Genomic DNA, 17,023 nt, shown 5'->3' on the forward strand with positions numbered 1-17,023 from the left:
ATGTTTTTAGGACTCAAGGCTTCGCCTTGTTTTCTCCACACTCTAATCCTCCCATCTGAACCAAAAATGTTGAATTTCGACTCATCGGAGAATATTACGTTGTCCCAAAATTCATTGCATTTATTTTTATAATCCTTTGCAAAGTTCAGTCTTTTCTTTTTATTTATTTCACTTACGAACGGCTTTTTACGAGGTGTGCACGACTTAAACCCAGATCTCTGGAGCGATCTTGCAACTGTCCACGGAGAAACTGTTTTATTTAAATTAATCTGTATATCGGTAGCAATCTTTGGAGCACTTTTGAATGGATCTTTTTTTATTATACTCGCGATTTTTCGTTCATCTCTTTCTGTAAGCTTGCGCGGACGACCAGACCTGACTTTATTTTCGATTCGGTTTTCTTTATTGTAACGGTTAATCACATCTTATATGGCAGATTTGGGTCGTCCAACTATTTTATTAATATCCGCACAACTTTTAACTCGCTCATGGCAATTAATAATAATTTGACGCTCATTTACCGTTAATTCTTTTCTAACCATCGCATTTTTGGTTTTAAAAAACAAAATTTCTTTAACCTAAACCTGCACGACCGATCGCTTTGTACAGATTGACACACACATGTCATATTACAAGCTACATGTAAAAAAAAAAACAAAGCCAACAGGACCGTTACAAATTTAAACATTTAAAACTAGTAAAGTGCAGAAGTACCTAGACTTTTGCACTACTTTTTTCATAGATTTCAAGGTTTTATTATTTTTTGCTAGAAAATAGAATTTGTTTTTGAATTTTTTCTATTGGTAGAACAAAGATTAAGGTTTTATCATAATAAATAACTTGATGCATGAAAATTAAGTCCTTAAGTTTTCTTTTCTTTCAAAGCTTTTAATGACATGGCACTTTGAGTACCATGACTTATGCTCGACACTGTATATGTAAATACGTATTAATCTAACTGCGAACCAGTACGGTCGCGTAATAAAATAGTTAATTAATTACCCACTTTTCTTTTTGTAATTTTAAAAAGATTTTACGCGTTTTCATGGTCCTTCGAATCGGTTAGATAAATTTATACGTACCTAAATTTAAGTTAAGCTCGGTTAATATTCAAAGCAATACACGCATTAATCCGCAAAAATATATCTTACAAAAAATATTAAAAACGTGATTTCAACTAAATATGTGAATCCCTGCAAACTCCATGCACTTGCGTTATGACCCGTACTATTAATATATAAAACAAAAAAAAACGCTCTAAGTTACAAAAACACTGATGTACACAAAGTAAACCTGTCTCACTCACCCTTCAACATCAGTTGACATCAACATTAACGAAACACAAAATGCAACAATTATTTACAGTTGAATTTATATGAGTTTGCTTTGCACAGTTATCCAAAATTTTCCATCGAGATCGTGTGTGCATATTTCGTTCTAGAAAGTAATTTTTTGCAAACGTGTCTGCTCTCGTGCAAAACATTTTTTTTTCTTGAAAATTGATCCATCAAAATAAACTTTTCTTGCGAGGCCTAATAGAAATAATGTAATAAAACGTGATTCCGCGCGTAATGGAATAAAAAGGTGTTTGACGCTGCTGGCGGGCCACTGGGGCTGTTTTTTGCTTGCCTAGGAATCTCTGGAGCTCTCTTGCGGTGATGAAACGCTCGATGAACAGCAAGCGGAAAGGGAGCAGGGTGAAAATTGGTATTTTCAAGCGCTCGCTAACTTTAACAGAGCTTTGTACCAATTAAGGGCCGAAAACCATTAAGTGACAAGCGATCAGGCCTCCGCATCGATTCGAGCCAACATTTGGCGAAGCCAAAGACTGGAAGACTAACGTTTGAGTGTCGTGGGGTGCACATCTCGTTTTGAGCTAATCTTGTTTATTTTTTTTTTTAATGATGAAATGGACATTTCATGGTGCTTGTGTTGGAATTTTAAAAGAAGAACTTGATTTTATGAAATCGAACAATAAATCTTTTCGTTGTAAGAAATGCTTTGCAAAAAAGAGACAGCTGTTCATCTGCCCGACTGTGAGCAAAATATCCCTGCTGATGACAATGCACAAAGTTGCTCCAAAACCAAAAGTGATGTGAATGTGTCTCGCTCTCGCTCTAATGAACTTGAGAATGAGGAGAATGTGTATTGTATACGCTGCAGATGATTTATAAAAAAGTTTCGAACTTGGAAGAAATAAATAAAGAGTTTTTTGTTTCTCTATCAGCTCTAAAAAAAGAGAACGAAACTTTAAAAACAAAAGTTCAATTGTTGGAAAACAAACTGCACTGGCAGCAACAAAGTCATTTAGTTAACTGTATTGAAATCACCGGATTAAATAATGTCGACAATAACAACTCGAAGAGTGTTGCGCTTAATATCTTCCGAGATGCCTTGGGAGTTGAAGTAAAAGAGAGTGATATAAGCAAATGTTATGTGAAGCAAAAAAGAGGCAGTGAAAAGACTGATATAAATAAAGAGAGCAAACCGATAATCTTCTTGCAACTATCTAATCTCACTCTTAAACATCGAATTATGAAGGAGAAATCGTTACATAAACAGAAGCTTAACTCTTGGGGAGTAGACAGCAGCAACAGCAGCAGCGGCAAACAGCAGCTGTGGAAGGAGGCAAATTTACATTAACGATGCACTTACAAAGTTTTCTCATGCATTGTTGATGAAAGCAAAGGCAGTAAAGAAGGAGAAACAATAATTACGAACAAACATGGACTCTTCTAAAAAGGCGTTACGATGTCCAATGTGCTCATTGACGACCATTTCCAAGCCATTTTTTCTTTGAAAAAAATAAACATCGAATCCGCATCGAACCATCTTCGAGCCACTTTGCTCAATCATACTGGGTATATTCTAGACATCAAGTTCTTTTAGGCACCGCTCTTGTGAATGTCGCTGATAAAACAGGACGATACCAAACAGCTCGATTGCTCTTAGACAATGGATCTCATCTAACATTCGTAAGTGAAAAATGTGTTCAAAGACTACCGTTAAGGCAATCTCCACAAACAATCGCGATTAATGGCATTGGCGCCACAGCTGCTGGTAGCTCTAATGGCGAAGTTCAACTTAAGCTCTTATCATCAGACAATAGTTTTTCTACTACCATAGTTGCTCATATTTTGCCAAAGCTTACCAACATGCTTCCCTCAATTCATCTAACTCAACAAAACTGACCACACCTTCAATAGCGAAAACTTGCTGACCTGCATTTTCAAAACCTGCCATCGACATCTTGTTCGGAAATGACGAACTTCCACACTTCCTACGCGTTGGTTTGATCAAAGATCCTATTGGTACGCCCGTAGCACAACAATCCACTCTTGGATAGATCCTCTTCGGCAAAATATTTGATTCCCCTTCAAATGTTTCATCATCTTTGCTTGATGCACATACTGAACCCGCACCTTCCGCTTTCAAAGCTCTACCCGCATCGTTCGCTGTCAACGCATCAACCGCTTCAAAAGCTGCACCCGCTTCACGTCACAACAGGAGCAACCGCAACAAATAATACAATTGGAGCGTCCGCAAGAATTAACACAACCGCAGCAATCGCACCTCAACAACAACTATAAACGCTCCTCCTGCTATTTGCCTGTTCAGCGACACTGCACTTTTCAAAGCTGTTTCAAAATTCTGGTATATTAAAACCTTACGCAACAGAAAACATCTGACAATTGAAGAAAAAGCCTGTGAAGACATTTTTGACAACACTCATTACAGCCAAGACGATAGTCGGTACGTGATAAGCCTTCCATTCAAACCTGAATGTTCTCTGGGCAACTCACGGCATTTAGCAATTCAGGCACTTCATCGAATGGAAGCTCTTTTTCGAAAAGACGAATGTCTAAAAAGCAAACACAAACAAACTTCATCCAAGAATTCATCGACCTGGGCCATATGGAAAAAGTGACGCAATCACCTACTCTAGGTAAGCATTACTATATGCCTCACCGAGCCGTAACCAAGGATACAAGCACAACAACAAAGTTGAGAGTTGTGTTTAACGCCTCCTGTCGCACCACAACCGGATTTTCTCTCAACGATACGAAAATGATTGGCCCGCAGCTACAACCTGATCTTTACATGGCACTTATACGAATGCGAACTTATCGATTCGCTTTGACCGCTGACGTTGCCAAGATGTACCGGCAGGTGAGAATCAACCCTAATCAAGTCGACTATCAACGCATCGTTTGGCGCAATTCTCCCGAAGACGATGTCGAAGATTATCGCATTCTGACTGTCACTTATGGAGTTGCGTCTTCGTCTCATTTTGCTATCAAAGCAATCCAACAAGCAACCCTAGACGAAGAAAAAAACCATCCTGTGCCAAGCAACGTCATCATGAACCACTTTTATACGGACGACCTCTTAACTGGCAGTTATTACGAAGAGGAGTTAAACCGCATCCGAACTGACGTATCCGCAATTCTCATGAAAGGTGGTTTCAGTCTTCGCGAATGGTCTTTTAATTCGTCGCTTGTCAATTTCGTACCCGAAGATCAACGTAAAGTTCTCCCTCCATTGGATTTCTCGGACGCAGATGGCATTCGAACTCTGGGACATCAGCGCAATTTAAGCGCAATTAATCAAGACTATTAAACCAATCCTAGAAACCAGCATACGTGATATTTTCGGTTGGACTCGTCAATTCCCCGGTAAGTGGTGCACATTTGTAGCCAATAGGGTTTCTCAAATACAAGAGATCATACCATCTGAAAACTGGTACCATGTGCCATCCGCCGATAACCCAGCCGATTGTGCTACGAGAGGTTTACTACCAAAAAACTTGGTTGAATATTCACTTAGGTGGAATGGACCTCTTTGGTTGCAAATACCACAGACTTCATGGCCTCCGAAACTCATTTTTTCCACCAACTTGGATTAACGATCTGAAGCTGTTCATACTTCGGCAGTTGCCTACAAGACACCTGTGTGTTATCTGGGGTGGAATCGGCTAAGGTGATTGTTGATAAATGACAATTAAAATGATCGAATTTGATCTACATAAGGTGATAGTCAAATTGATCCCTAAAAAGCCGTCACAATTAAGTGTGATAGTCGTTTTCAAACAAATAAGTTTATTATGAGTAGAGCTACCAGACGCTTAAACAAACGACTTGAAAATGTTCTTAGTTCGCTTTGTTTCGTTAAAAAAAAGAAAAAAAAACAAATTCCTGTGAAAGACAAAGCTTATGACGTTCGAAAAACCAAGAGAGGTAAGAATTTTATTCAAACAGAGCCAATTTCATACCTTTATTTACATTTAGGGAACCTTTTTAGGTAGATATCAATTTGAATATCACCTTATGTAGATCAAATTCGATCATTTTGATTGTTGACTCAATTTTTTGATGGTCAAATTGACATCATTTTCATTTCGTCTGTGTAAGATGATTCAACTCAATTCAATTCGATTGAACAATTTCAGATTCAAATTGTTAAAATTCGTTGTTGCCTTGGTGAAATTTTAAATTGATTCTTATAAAATATCTAAATAAAAGTTTCAAATTGTCTGATTTTGAATAAAATTCTTACTTTTCTTGATTTTATCGAATGTCGTAAGCTTTGTCGGTCACAGGAATCAGAGAGAAAAAAACTAAACGAGAGAACCAACTTCGACGGTTGCTCCCTTTTTGCCTACAAGCTGCGATTTGCACATAAACTTGCATATGTATTAACTCCATATAAAAAAAATGTGGGGAACGAATACTTATGCAAGAAGATGTGCATACTCCCCACATTAAAAAAAAATGGCGTCCACCTTCGAAAAATGGCGGATGCCATGCTGTTCAGAGTTGTTCAAAGAAAATTCAAAATTGTGGATGAACAATTTTTTGGTATTCTCATTGTGTTACTTTGGGAGTAATATCATTCGAATATGAAGTGAAATTAATTACTCTTGTTAGGTGCCAAAACAATGAAGATTTAGCAACAATTGTAAATTACGCATTTAGAGAAATATTTGTTAGTTATTTGAAGCCAGTTTTAATTATTAAGTAAGTAAAATAAATTAGGTGGTGCAACGGTGCAATGAGAATTAGGACCTAGAAACATAAAACTCTGAAAGCACTTCAACTATTATTTGTTTTATTATTAGCTGCGTTTATGCGTTTAATTTTCGCTCAGACCGTTGAAAATGCAAAAAAAAACTCAGATTTAGTTCAATTTTCAGAGTTCATCGACTTAATTTTGGCTGCGAGAGTTGCTGGAACATTGACAACGACAGTTAAAGAATGTAAACATGGATCATTAAAATAAAACAACGCAGAAACATTGGAAACATTTTTATAAACTCATCTCTTTTTTACATTCCTAATGTATTTGTGTGTACTCGTTGTTTATTTTCTTTATGTTACCGACATTTCCAAAATGCTGAAAATAAGTGATTTAAGTAGAGACTAAATAAAAACCGTAAACTTCTGTTGCCAATTTTCATCGCATAAGATTTGTGAATAGGCGATAAGCTATGCTTTCCACTAAGCTAGTGTGCTGGGCTAGGCTTAACTACATATGTAAGCCGAAAAGTACTTTTGTACAAAAGTAAAAGTATTTGTATTCTCGCTAGGTTAGTGGTTTTGTGAAGAGAATATACAAATTTGTTCTTCAACCAAAATTTAAGTCTTATGTATCATTTTTATAAGTTTTCCAGTTCTATTATTTATTTATATCTTATCTTTCAGTTATATAGCGACAAGGAAAAATCTGTGAGGGAAAGTTCTAACTACAGTTTTTCTGAAAGTGCATTGTGGGTTATTCATAGATGTTTGCTAAACTTTTTAGGCTATTCATAAATAAATGCAAATCTAAGTTAAGGGCTAAACCTGAATAACTATAAACATAGAAAATGCCGTGTTCAAGTAATTATTATCGCAGCCAAATTTCATAATTAATTTTGTTGGTGTATAAAACAGCTGAAAGACTCATTCATGACAAATAAATGTTACGTTAACACTAAGTTCCAGAAAATATCGATTGATACCGCAATTACTGAAGATATGGATATTTTATATTAATATTCCCGGTAAACTGTAGACCTTTATTATTTCCACCTATTATAATTAATTCGATGTTAAATAATTCAATGCAGTATATTGTAGATAAAACAACAGTTAAGTTATTAGTTAAGGTATTACTATTGAAATAAACATAACATACATTCATAAAAAACATGTACTTGTTCATAACAAATAAAGTCTAGTCTAAAAAACCTTAACCTTGTTATACACTCTTTCTGAACACATCTTTTCTGGTTTTGGTTGTTAATGCCATCTATCTGTAACTCAAAGAAAGAGAAAAGAAAAACAAATTCACCACAATCTTCCGTTTTAACGTTTACCGTAATTCATTGACAAACGAAAATTGTTTGCTAGAATTAATTTGTGAAAACCAGAGAGAGAAAGAAATATCAAATGTCTCGATTCTCTCTGCTCTTCGAGGTGAAAACATGTATACAACTATACACCGATACGAATTCAACACGCTATAAAAAATGAGAGTAATAGATTCCAAAGGGACGGAGACGAGGAAATTTGGCTCTCTCATTTAGTTTTTTCTCTCTGACCAGACGTTACACAAACGACTGGAAAATTTTCTTAACTAAGAAAATTTTCCAGTCGTTTGTGTAACGTCTGGTGGCTCTATTCGGAATAAACAAATTTGTTTGAAAACGACTATCACATTTTTTTGTGATAGCTTTTTAGGTATCAATTTCACTATCACCTTATGTACATACATATGTACATAGATCAAATTCGATCATTCTGATTGTAATTTATCAACGATCACCTTAGCCGATAACAAATAGATGGCATCGGATTTCGAATCTTCGACAACATTTTTGGCGACGCTGGAGTTCCGAGTATCTCGTCCAACTTCAACAACGCGCTAAGTGGACTCGGCCTCAACCTAATCTTGAAGTGGGATATTTGGTTGTTATTCGAGATGAAATGCTTCCTCCAACCAAGTGGAAACTCGGCGGAATAATTAACGTTCATCCAGGGGCTGACGGTCAAGTTCGCGTGGTTACAATCCGGACATCAAATGGTATATTTTCCCGACCGATCTCTCAAAGAAATTTAATATATAGAATTTCCAATTTTGACAAGTAACTTTAAAAATTTAAATTATTTATTGATATTCATTCCATCGCCTACTTTGATTTCAAAAAAAATATATTCGTTCAGTGAAATGTTTAAATCAGTTAAGTTATTGTACATTGTGTGTATCAATTTTCTCAATATTCATTCTCGATGTCCTATAAACTGGATATTATTTCTTATTCTTAATCTTTAAGCTTACTTTTTTGAACTTTTTTACTCAAGGCGGCCGGAATGTTACCACCTATATATACTTACATGTAAATATGTATTAAATTAGTATTATATAATCGAGATGTGAACCAGTACGGTCGCTTAATACGTGTTTTCAAAGGAGTTATTGTCACTAATTATTTAAGAGGCCTTTTTGTTAATACCTATCGTCCAAAAGTCTTAGACAAGGTACTGGAGAACCAGGCCAGTGATGAAAGTTATGCTCAAGCTCGGGACTAATGTGTATTTGCCGGACCATACATATACATACGTATACATTCAAAGATACTGAAAAGTGCAAGTAAGGAATAGAATTATAAAGGAATCCAATAAAAATTACAATTATGATCACAATAACTCATTTCTCTTGGGAGGTTGTACTTTTTATTGTTTTCCTAAATGGATATTTTCTAAGAGCTAGGAAAGCTCCTGCTCCTGATCTTTGCACAAGTTGTATGGATAAAGAGGAGATATAGACAGTTTATCAACGTTTTCATAAAGTTTAAATCCTGTATCAGAATGTCGAAGACTCCACTTACAAGACATTTTCTTTTTCAAGTTCAAAATGTTGTATCACAACGGTCTTACAACTAAGAAACTTACTTGATCTTTATCTTTTATTAATGATAATTTGATAAATGTTTCTTTTTTCCATTATTTTCCACAAACTTTTTAAGTTATACTTCTGTTAACTTGTTTTTGTAGACCTATAAGGTGTTCACTAAGTAGTTCAACCTTAGTGGAATTGTAGACGGCACCGTTGTTTCTATCTCGAGAATTCGTCCGATGCCGTGCCTTAGTGGAATAACTTCTCCCCCTCTCTCGTTTGCTGTCCCTAACAACTTTCAACTTGGGTTAGAAGCCAATCTCCAGTTGAGGTACTAGGCACCCGGTTATCACCACGGGGAGGCGAGAGTAGGAGTTAATAGACAGAGGTTGGTTTTGAGAAAATCCTGTGGACGCTTGTGTCCTCTTGAAGGCTTGTCTACCATTTGAACATGATTTTTTTGATTTGCCATTACATTTTCAGTTTGGAAAAAACCTATTCCACCTTTTTTTTAAAGTTGTTTCAATGTTCAGATACTGATACCGTATTTTGGAGTTACTCAAAATGTGACAAATTAAAAATATATCTGCTATAAGGACAAACATTTAGGTATATTGTAAGTAGAACAGAAATAAAATAATGAAAAATGCATAGTGAAGTTAGCGCATCTGTTCCATTGTTTTTGTAAGCATTAAAAGCACGTATTCGAATTCAACTTTCTCCAAGTACTAAAGATTGCGAAAAACTATTATAACAGTTAGAATAAGGAGCGCATGCGATTCAGAACTGGTCGAAAATTTTATTCTTATCATTGTTATCACCACATGCGATAATATAAAACATTAGCTGCTATAGGTTAAGTAAAGTAGGTACCCATAACCTACTCAGGGTTGGTGGAAAACTAATCGATCTAGAATCTAGGATATATCTAGATGTACACTAGATACACACAAATTTATATGTTTAATGCAAGTATAACTCACCATCTGTTTTCAGACATTGCAGATGTTAAACTTTTCTTTGTCATGGGTACACCTACCTACATAATTCTAAAACCGAAGGCATGCGGACGACATCGACACGACGACAACGGCCATGGCTGTGTTGTTGAATGGTTTAGTACTCCATCAGAATTAAATTTGTTATCAATTACTGCAATGATTGAGCTGTAATCAGTTTTCCTCTTTTATAAAAGATGGAGAAGAATGTATAGGTATGTGAGTGAATTTCAGTCGTTCATAATAGTGATTTTCAAAGGCCAGAACTTGTAGGGTAAGTATATTGAATATAGTCGGCTAGTTTTATACATGATGAAGGATTTTGACATAAACGGATAAGGATGATGCAAGAAAACAAATAAGAATAAATTAAATTTCTGGATTGATAAGGCTTAACTAGATCGGGTAAGATTTTTAAAAAAATTAAAAATTGTTGCAGCATCTTAACCACTTTCACTGCCGCCTTCCACATATATAGGGAGAGGGAGTAGATCTTTTTGATAGGAATATGAAGCCGATAACTTCCTCTGTGGCGATTGGTCAATGACTTCCGTCCCTCGATCTTACCGTGAAGTTGAACGTATTTTGACAGTGTTAATTTGTTAAGTTTTTGAATCTATTCTGAAAACAAATTATTTTATTTTGTTTTAACTTTTAATTTAAAATCTTGCATTCGAGTCATAAGATAAACCTTAGTATTTATGAAAACTGAACAATTTGCTTTGCCACAATCCTACAAGTAGCTCTTGAACTATAGTCTTATGTTAGAGACCATAGACGAAACAAGACCTCCAATTCGAATGTTTTTAAAATTAAACTGCAGAACACAGCAGTTCCTCAAGATCTGATTTCAACACACATTTTCATATTTGTGTACTACGATATATTATGTAGTGAAAACTTAAAATTTGCACTTTAAATGTCAGGACACTTTCTTTAGACGAAAAACACGAAGAATTAAGACTAGTATTGAAAAACTTAAATTGGAATATTTTATAGGACTAGCCGAATTTGACAACAAATTATTTATAACGACAACGATATCTTCTGCTACATAAGAGAAACTAAAGGATTTCTGATCAAAATATAAATAATTAACATCCGATTCCATAATAAGAGAATTTTCATTATACAGCTAAACATCAAAAAAACAGAAATTATCAAATTTTACGACCTTCTAGAAGAAAAATTCAATAACAACAAAATAGAGTTAATGTACGTAATAGGTGATTTTAATGCAAAAATTGGAAAAAGATTGACTGAAGAAGAAAACTCAATTATAAGACCTCATGGGTATGGATCAAGAAATGAAAGAGGGAAGAGACTCATCAGCTGGCTAGAAAAAATGAGTTTGAAATTCGGGAATTCATTCTTGAAAAAGAAAGATAGCAGGAAATGATCCCGGATCTCGCCGAACGGAAAGACTAAAAACGAAAAAGTCGTCATCCTAACAAACAAAATTGAAACCATCCAAAATATTACTGTCCTTAATAATGTAAATTTTGACAGCGATCACAGACTAGTAAGAATGAAGATAAAAGGTGACCATAACAAATTGTGAAGAAATCGACAAATCTACGTTATCCCTAACATAGTTCTGGATTAAAAACTAATTACTAATTATATGATAGTCTAGAAAATGTTATAAAGACCACACAAAGGCTTCCAAAGAGAGAATATCCGACGAAACCGAAGAGAAACCTTAAGAACAAAACCTGCAACTACTGAACCAATACAAAATAGAGTTAAGCGAACTCAGAAAAATGCAATTAATTTAGACTATCGGTTTATTTTCTATTTATTGGCTTAAGAAGAGCTTTTCACTCCGTTGAGCACGAAATTATATGGGCCTCCCTGAAAAACAGAAACCCATATATAGTAGAGACGATTAAAAATACATACAAAAATATCACAGCACGAATAGAAACAGAGAATATATGTATATGTATACATATGTAAGTATGTTGCCATCTTTTTCACAAACTTAGCCACCATAATAACTACTTTTGCAGGATCGCTTCTACCGTCTCGACGCTTTGCTAGAACACTGTACATATTCACATCTTGTATTAAGGATCTTACTTTTCAATATTAATATTTTATTATTTTATACTAATTTTCAATTGTTTGTAAATTGTTCAATAAGTTGTATCAAAGATTTCAAAGCCTACATAATTGATTAATAAGTTGTATCAAAGATGTCAAAGCCGACAAAATTGTTGATTTAGGTATGTTAATTAATATTATTGTTATGTTTTTGTTAAAAATGTTTTGATTTGTTAATTTAATTATAAAATAGTTCTTTACTGCATCAACTTGTGTCTTTATCAAATTATTGGAATAATTCTTATTCAAACATCGAAGTTTCAAGCTAAACATTTGAAAGTTACATATGTATATAACAAGAAGAGGTAGACAAGGAGCACCCCTATTTAGTTCAATTTTGGAACACTTTTTCCAAAAAACTTACCAGAAAACAAAATATGGAAGAAGGGTATGTGGATAAGTTCTTAACAATTAAAGAATTATAGACGATATAAATAGTTCTTAATTCTACAAAAGCTACACACATTCAAGACATGTTGACGGAACTAACTATCTTGTATACAAATTATGGACTTCAAACAAACAAATCGAAAACAAAAGTCAAGACAAATCACACAAAACACGAAATAGCGTTGGACGAAGAAAAAATTGAGTACGTAGAAATTACAAATATTTGGGATAGCTAAAATCATTTAAAGACCAAGAAAATAATACAAATTAAAAGACACATCACAGAAGGCTGAAATGGAGCTGGGCAGAATATGCATCTGGACTTCTGGACCAAAGATGGACAAAAATTACGACAAAATGGATAATACACAACAATAGACCAGCAGGACGATCCAATAAAAGATGGAGTGACGATCTTTCACAAATAACCTCAAATTGGTAAAACGAAGCTAAAAATACGTAGTACAAAACATTTATGACTTTTAATTGTTTTAAATTAATTTTAATTTTAAATGTATGTTCAATTTAAAACTAAATTATTAGTGAAATAATTTCGAACTTAAAAAATGTATACATATGTACATATGTATGTATTAAGCGTTAAATTGTTATATTTTTTTTTGCATCTAAAATGTTTGAAAAACACGGCTTTCAATTATTAAATTAACTTAAATTTCATTAAATACTTGAGGCAGTAAAAGCTTGTACTAAAAATAATAAAAATAATAATGTATATATTACAAATGAACTTTTCGCTTAAAAAAATTGGCATCTGTTGTCTCGAATATATTATTATTATTATTATTATTATTATTATTATTATTATTATTATTATTATTATTATTATTATTATTATTATTATTATTATTATTATTATTATTATTATTATTATTATTATTATTATTATTATTATTATTATTATTATTATTATTATTATTATTATTATTATTATTATTATTATTATTATTATTATTATTATTATTATTATTATTATTATTATTATTATTATTATTATTATTATTATTATTATTATTATTATTATTATTATTATTATTATTATTATTATTATTATTATTATTATTATTATTATTATTATTATTATTATTATTATTATTATTATTATTATTATTATTATTATTATTATTATTATTATTATTATTATTATTATTATTATTATTATTATTATTATTATTATTATTATTATTATTATTATTATTATTATTATTATTATTATTATTATTATTATTATTATTATTATTATTATTATTATTATTATTATTATTATTATTATTATTATTATTATTATTATTATTATTATTATTATTATTATTATTATTATTATTATTATTATTATTATTATTATTATTATTATTATTATTATTATTATTATTATTATTATTATTATTATTATTATTATTATTATTATTATTATTATTATTATTATTATTATTATTATTATTATTATTATTATTATTATTATTATTATTATTATTATTATTATTATTATTATTATTATTATTAATATTAATATTATTATTATTACTATTATTATTATTATTAGTATTATTATTATTATTATTATTATTATTATTATTATTATTATTATTATTATTATTATTATTATTATTATTATTATTATTATTATTATTATTATTATTATTATTATTATTATTATTATTATTATTATTATTATTATTATTATTATTATTATTATTATTATTATTATTATTATTATTATTATTATTATTATTATTATTATTATTATTATTATTATTATTATTATTATTATTATTATTATTATTATTATTATTATTATTATTATTATTATTATTATTATTATTATTATTATTATTATTATTATTATTATTATTATCATCTTTATTTTTTCATTTCAAAAATTTACAAACTTAAAACTAAAGATTACAAGCATGGCTCATGGGCAGTCTGCCGGTATATTTTTATAAACTAAACATTTTGTGAGAGAAAGTACAAAAATTTGGTTATAAGAAGAAAATAGCAATTGAAAAAAGAAAAAGAAAAATGCCAGAGGGAAGAAGAGGAAAAATATTCGTTTTAATGGTGTAGCTAATTTAATAGATAAATAAATTTATAAAAAAAAATATAAACAAAATCTCATTCGGGCTTTTACCTTAGCTAAAACAAAATTATTAAGTTTTTCATAAACAACAATCATTTAATTATGGCAATATGTGTTAAACAATACATAGATCATAAAGAATTTGGAATTTCAAATGCGGTTTGGGCTTTTAGTTTGGCGAAAACGAAAAAAAAAGAAAGATATCTCAAGGAATTTAATGATTAGCAATTTTTCAAATGTGATTTAGGCTTTTAGTTTAGCTAAAACAAAATTGTAATAGAATTATTATTCTAGTATATATTATTGTACATGTTTCTATATGTAACTGCATCTAATAAAAACTGAATGAATAGACGCCAACCGTTATCTCCATTCAGAACACCTAGACATTCTTCAAGTGACAGAAAACTCTTGTTAAAATAAAGCCGACGAATTTCCTGCAAGATTGGGCACAATGCAACATAATGTCTCGAATATGCATAAAACTGAAAATCACCAATGAATGTTTGGCAAACCATATTATTTAAAAATTAACCTCTGGTCAAATTATCGGTTTTTGTGCGTCAAAAGTTATGCACACACGATTGGAAATGGAAAAAAGTCCAATTATATAATAACTTAGTTTTAAGAAAAGTTAAGTGAATCCTAAAAATGAATGGTAAAATATTAATGGCCTCTTAACTTTAACGCAATATATCGCATTCAACAATTAAATCTTGGTAAATTGTAGGTACAACTTTTTAGTTAAGTATAGTCTTGGCTCCAGGCAGAAAGATCAGTTTCCTCAAATCTGGTAGATCCAATTTTTTCTAGTTTAAGATGAGGAAATCGTTTTTTGTTCAGGTATTGCAGACTTTAATCGTGATGAACTAATTAATTCTTCACCATAAATACACTCTACCCACACTTGTTTCGGTGCAGAAATGTGTGCTGAGTGTGGGCTTTGTATATGAAATGGAATAGTACTATCATGAAGAGGAACAAACGAAGCGATATCTGGGCAAACATCAATGAACTAAATCTGCAAAGTTTGTGGAGAATTTTAGATGGGGGAAATTTGGAGACAATTTGATAATTCAAAACAGGGAAGAATGTATACAAAAGTAGCTATGGTTGGAGGGAGGCAATAAAGAGACAATTTTTTGTTTATTTATTTATGTATTATGTATAGAGCAATAATAAAAACAAATACCAATAAGCCAAATAGGTTAGGTTAGGTTAACGTGACTGCGGATTAGAATCCACACACTTAGGCCAAAAGAAAGAACCATTGTGATACCACATGAATCTAGAGAATTACTTCTTACTAGTCGATCCATTTTGAGTTTTTTATAAAGTGAAGAAAATATTTGATATCCTATTTAGCTGGTTCACTGTGATTATCAAAAGTAGTTCCCCAGATGAAGTTTGAAGTTGATGAAAAAGCCAAATAGCAAATTCAAATTTAAATTTTGTAACTGTCAATGTATGAAACAAAAATACGTTGAAATACTTATTTTTAAAACAAAAAGGAAGTAGGCACATAAATGTTTTTGTTTTTTTTTATGTATATATGAAATGAAAAGAATAGGAAAAAGAATAGGAACTCTATCGATACAGGTAGGTATGTAAGTATATTTAAAAAGACAAATAAAAGTCAATGCTGGATCCAGGGGGGTTGTAGGGGTGATGATTCTTCGTCCTAGAAGATATATATTTTTTTTAATTTTCTTAGAATTTCCCTTGAGTTCAAAATTTATAGTATTGCCGTAATGGATTTCACACCCCTTATATTTGTAATAATTTACTTTGTACACATGAAATTAAAGTTTGTATCTTACTGCTAAACTGTTTTTGCTAAAAGCAGGTACCTAACCTACTACTATTAACTGAGGGCTGGACCAATAACATTTAAATTGAAAATCTAGCAACTTTTGAAGAATGGACGATGCAGAGAGAGGTCATTTGATTTGATTTCCTATTAAAAAAAAAACCTTTGAGATTTTAAAGATTAAATAAATCTGCTTTTTGAAATGAATTTGCTTTGGAAGCTCTAGAACTAAGATTTAAACAAGAATTTTAGGAATATAAATGTCCCAAAGACAGCAAATGTTACACTTTCGTTAAACTATTGGCAGATTGAAAAACATAATAAACGTTTCATATTTATTAATTTAATGTAAGAACTTTGAATCACTTGAGGACTGACGTGAAAAGTCATTCTGCAATTTTTCATTGCCACACTAAAGTTTCTTCCCAACTTATTTACTTACTTTAATTTGTTTCTACTTATTTTTTAGAAAAGTACTAAAGTACATACTTTAATGCACGTTCTTCTTTATATTCCAGAACCAAACATATTTTTCTACAAATTTTTAGGCTTTGTTGACTCCTTTAAGATTCAAATATTATCAAAAGATTCACGCAAAACAATAATTTTTAACTTCCCATACGAAGTTATCGTAATAGGTCCGGTTTGTTTTTGACGTTTCAAAATCTAAATAAAAGATTTGTAAAGAGATGTATGTACGTACGAGGGTAAGTAAATACGTTTTTTTTTTTTTAGCGCACACTC

The 17,023-nt window shown here is 31.4% G+C and overlaps 2 protein-coding genes across 2 annotated transcripts; one reads left to right on the top strand and one right to left on the bottom strand.

The window, feature by feature from the left end:
• The first annotated feature begins 1,094 nt into the window (after positions 1 to 1,094).
• LOC129952764 (uncharacterized) lies at positions 1,095 to 7,552 on the top strand. Its single transcript, XM_056065579.1, has 2 exons — positions 1,095 to 6,586; positions 6,702 to 7,552. The coding sequence occupies exon 1, from the start codon at positions 3,784 to 3,786 to the stop codon at positions 4,618 to 4,620; it is 837 nt and encodes a 278-aa protein (XP_055921554.1). The 5' UTR covers positions 1,095 to 3,783; the 3' UTR covers positions 4,621 to 6,586; positions 6,702 to 7,552.
• A 5,625-nt stretch (positions 7,553 to 13,177) lies between these two features.
• Positions 13,178 to 14,239, bottom strand: LOC129949525 (probable serine/threonine-protein kinase clkA; the record flags this gene model as incomplete). The annotated part of the gene is made up of 1 exon (XM_056061044.1): positions 13,178 to 14,239. A coding segment is annotated over one exon (1,062 nt), but the record flags the coding sequence as incomplete, so codon positions are not given.
• Between the last annotated feature and the right edge of the window lie 2,784 nt (positions 14,240 to 17,023).

Source organism: Eupeodes corollae, chromosome 3, assembly GCF_945859685.1.
Source record: "Eupeodes corollae chromosome 3, idEupCoro1.1, whole genome shotgun sequence".
NCBI lineage: Eukaryota > Metazoa > Arthropoda > Insecta > Diptera > Syrphidae > Eupeodes > Eupeodes corollae.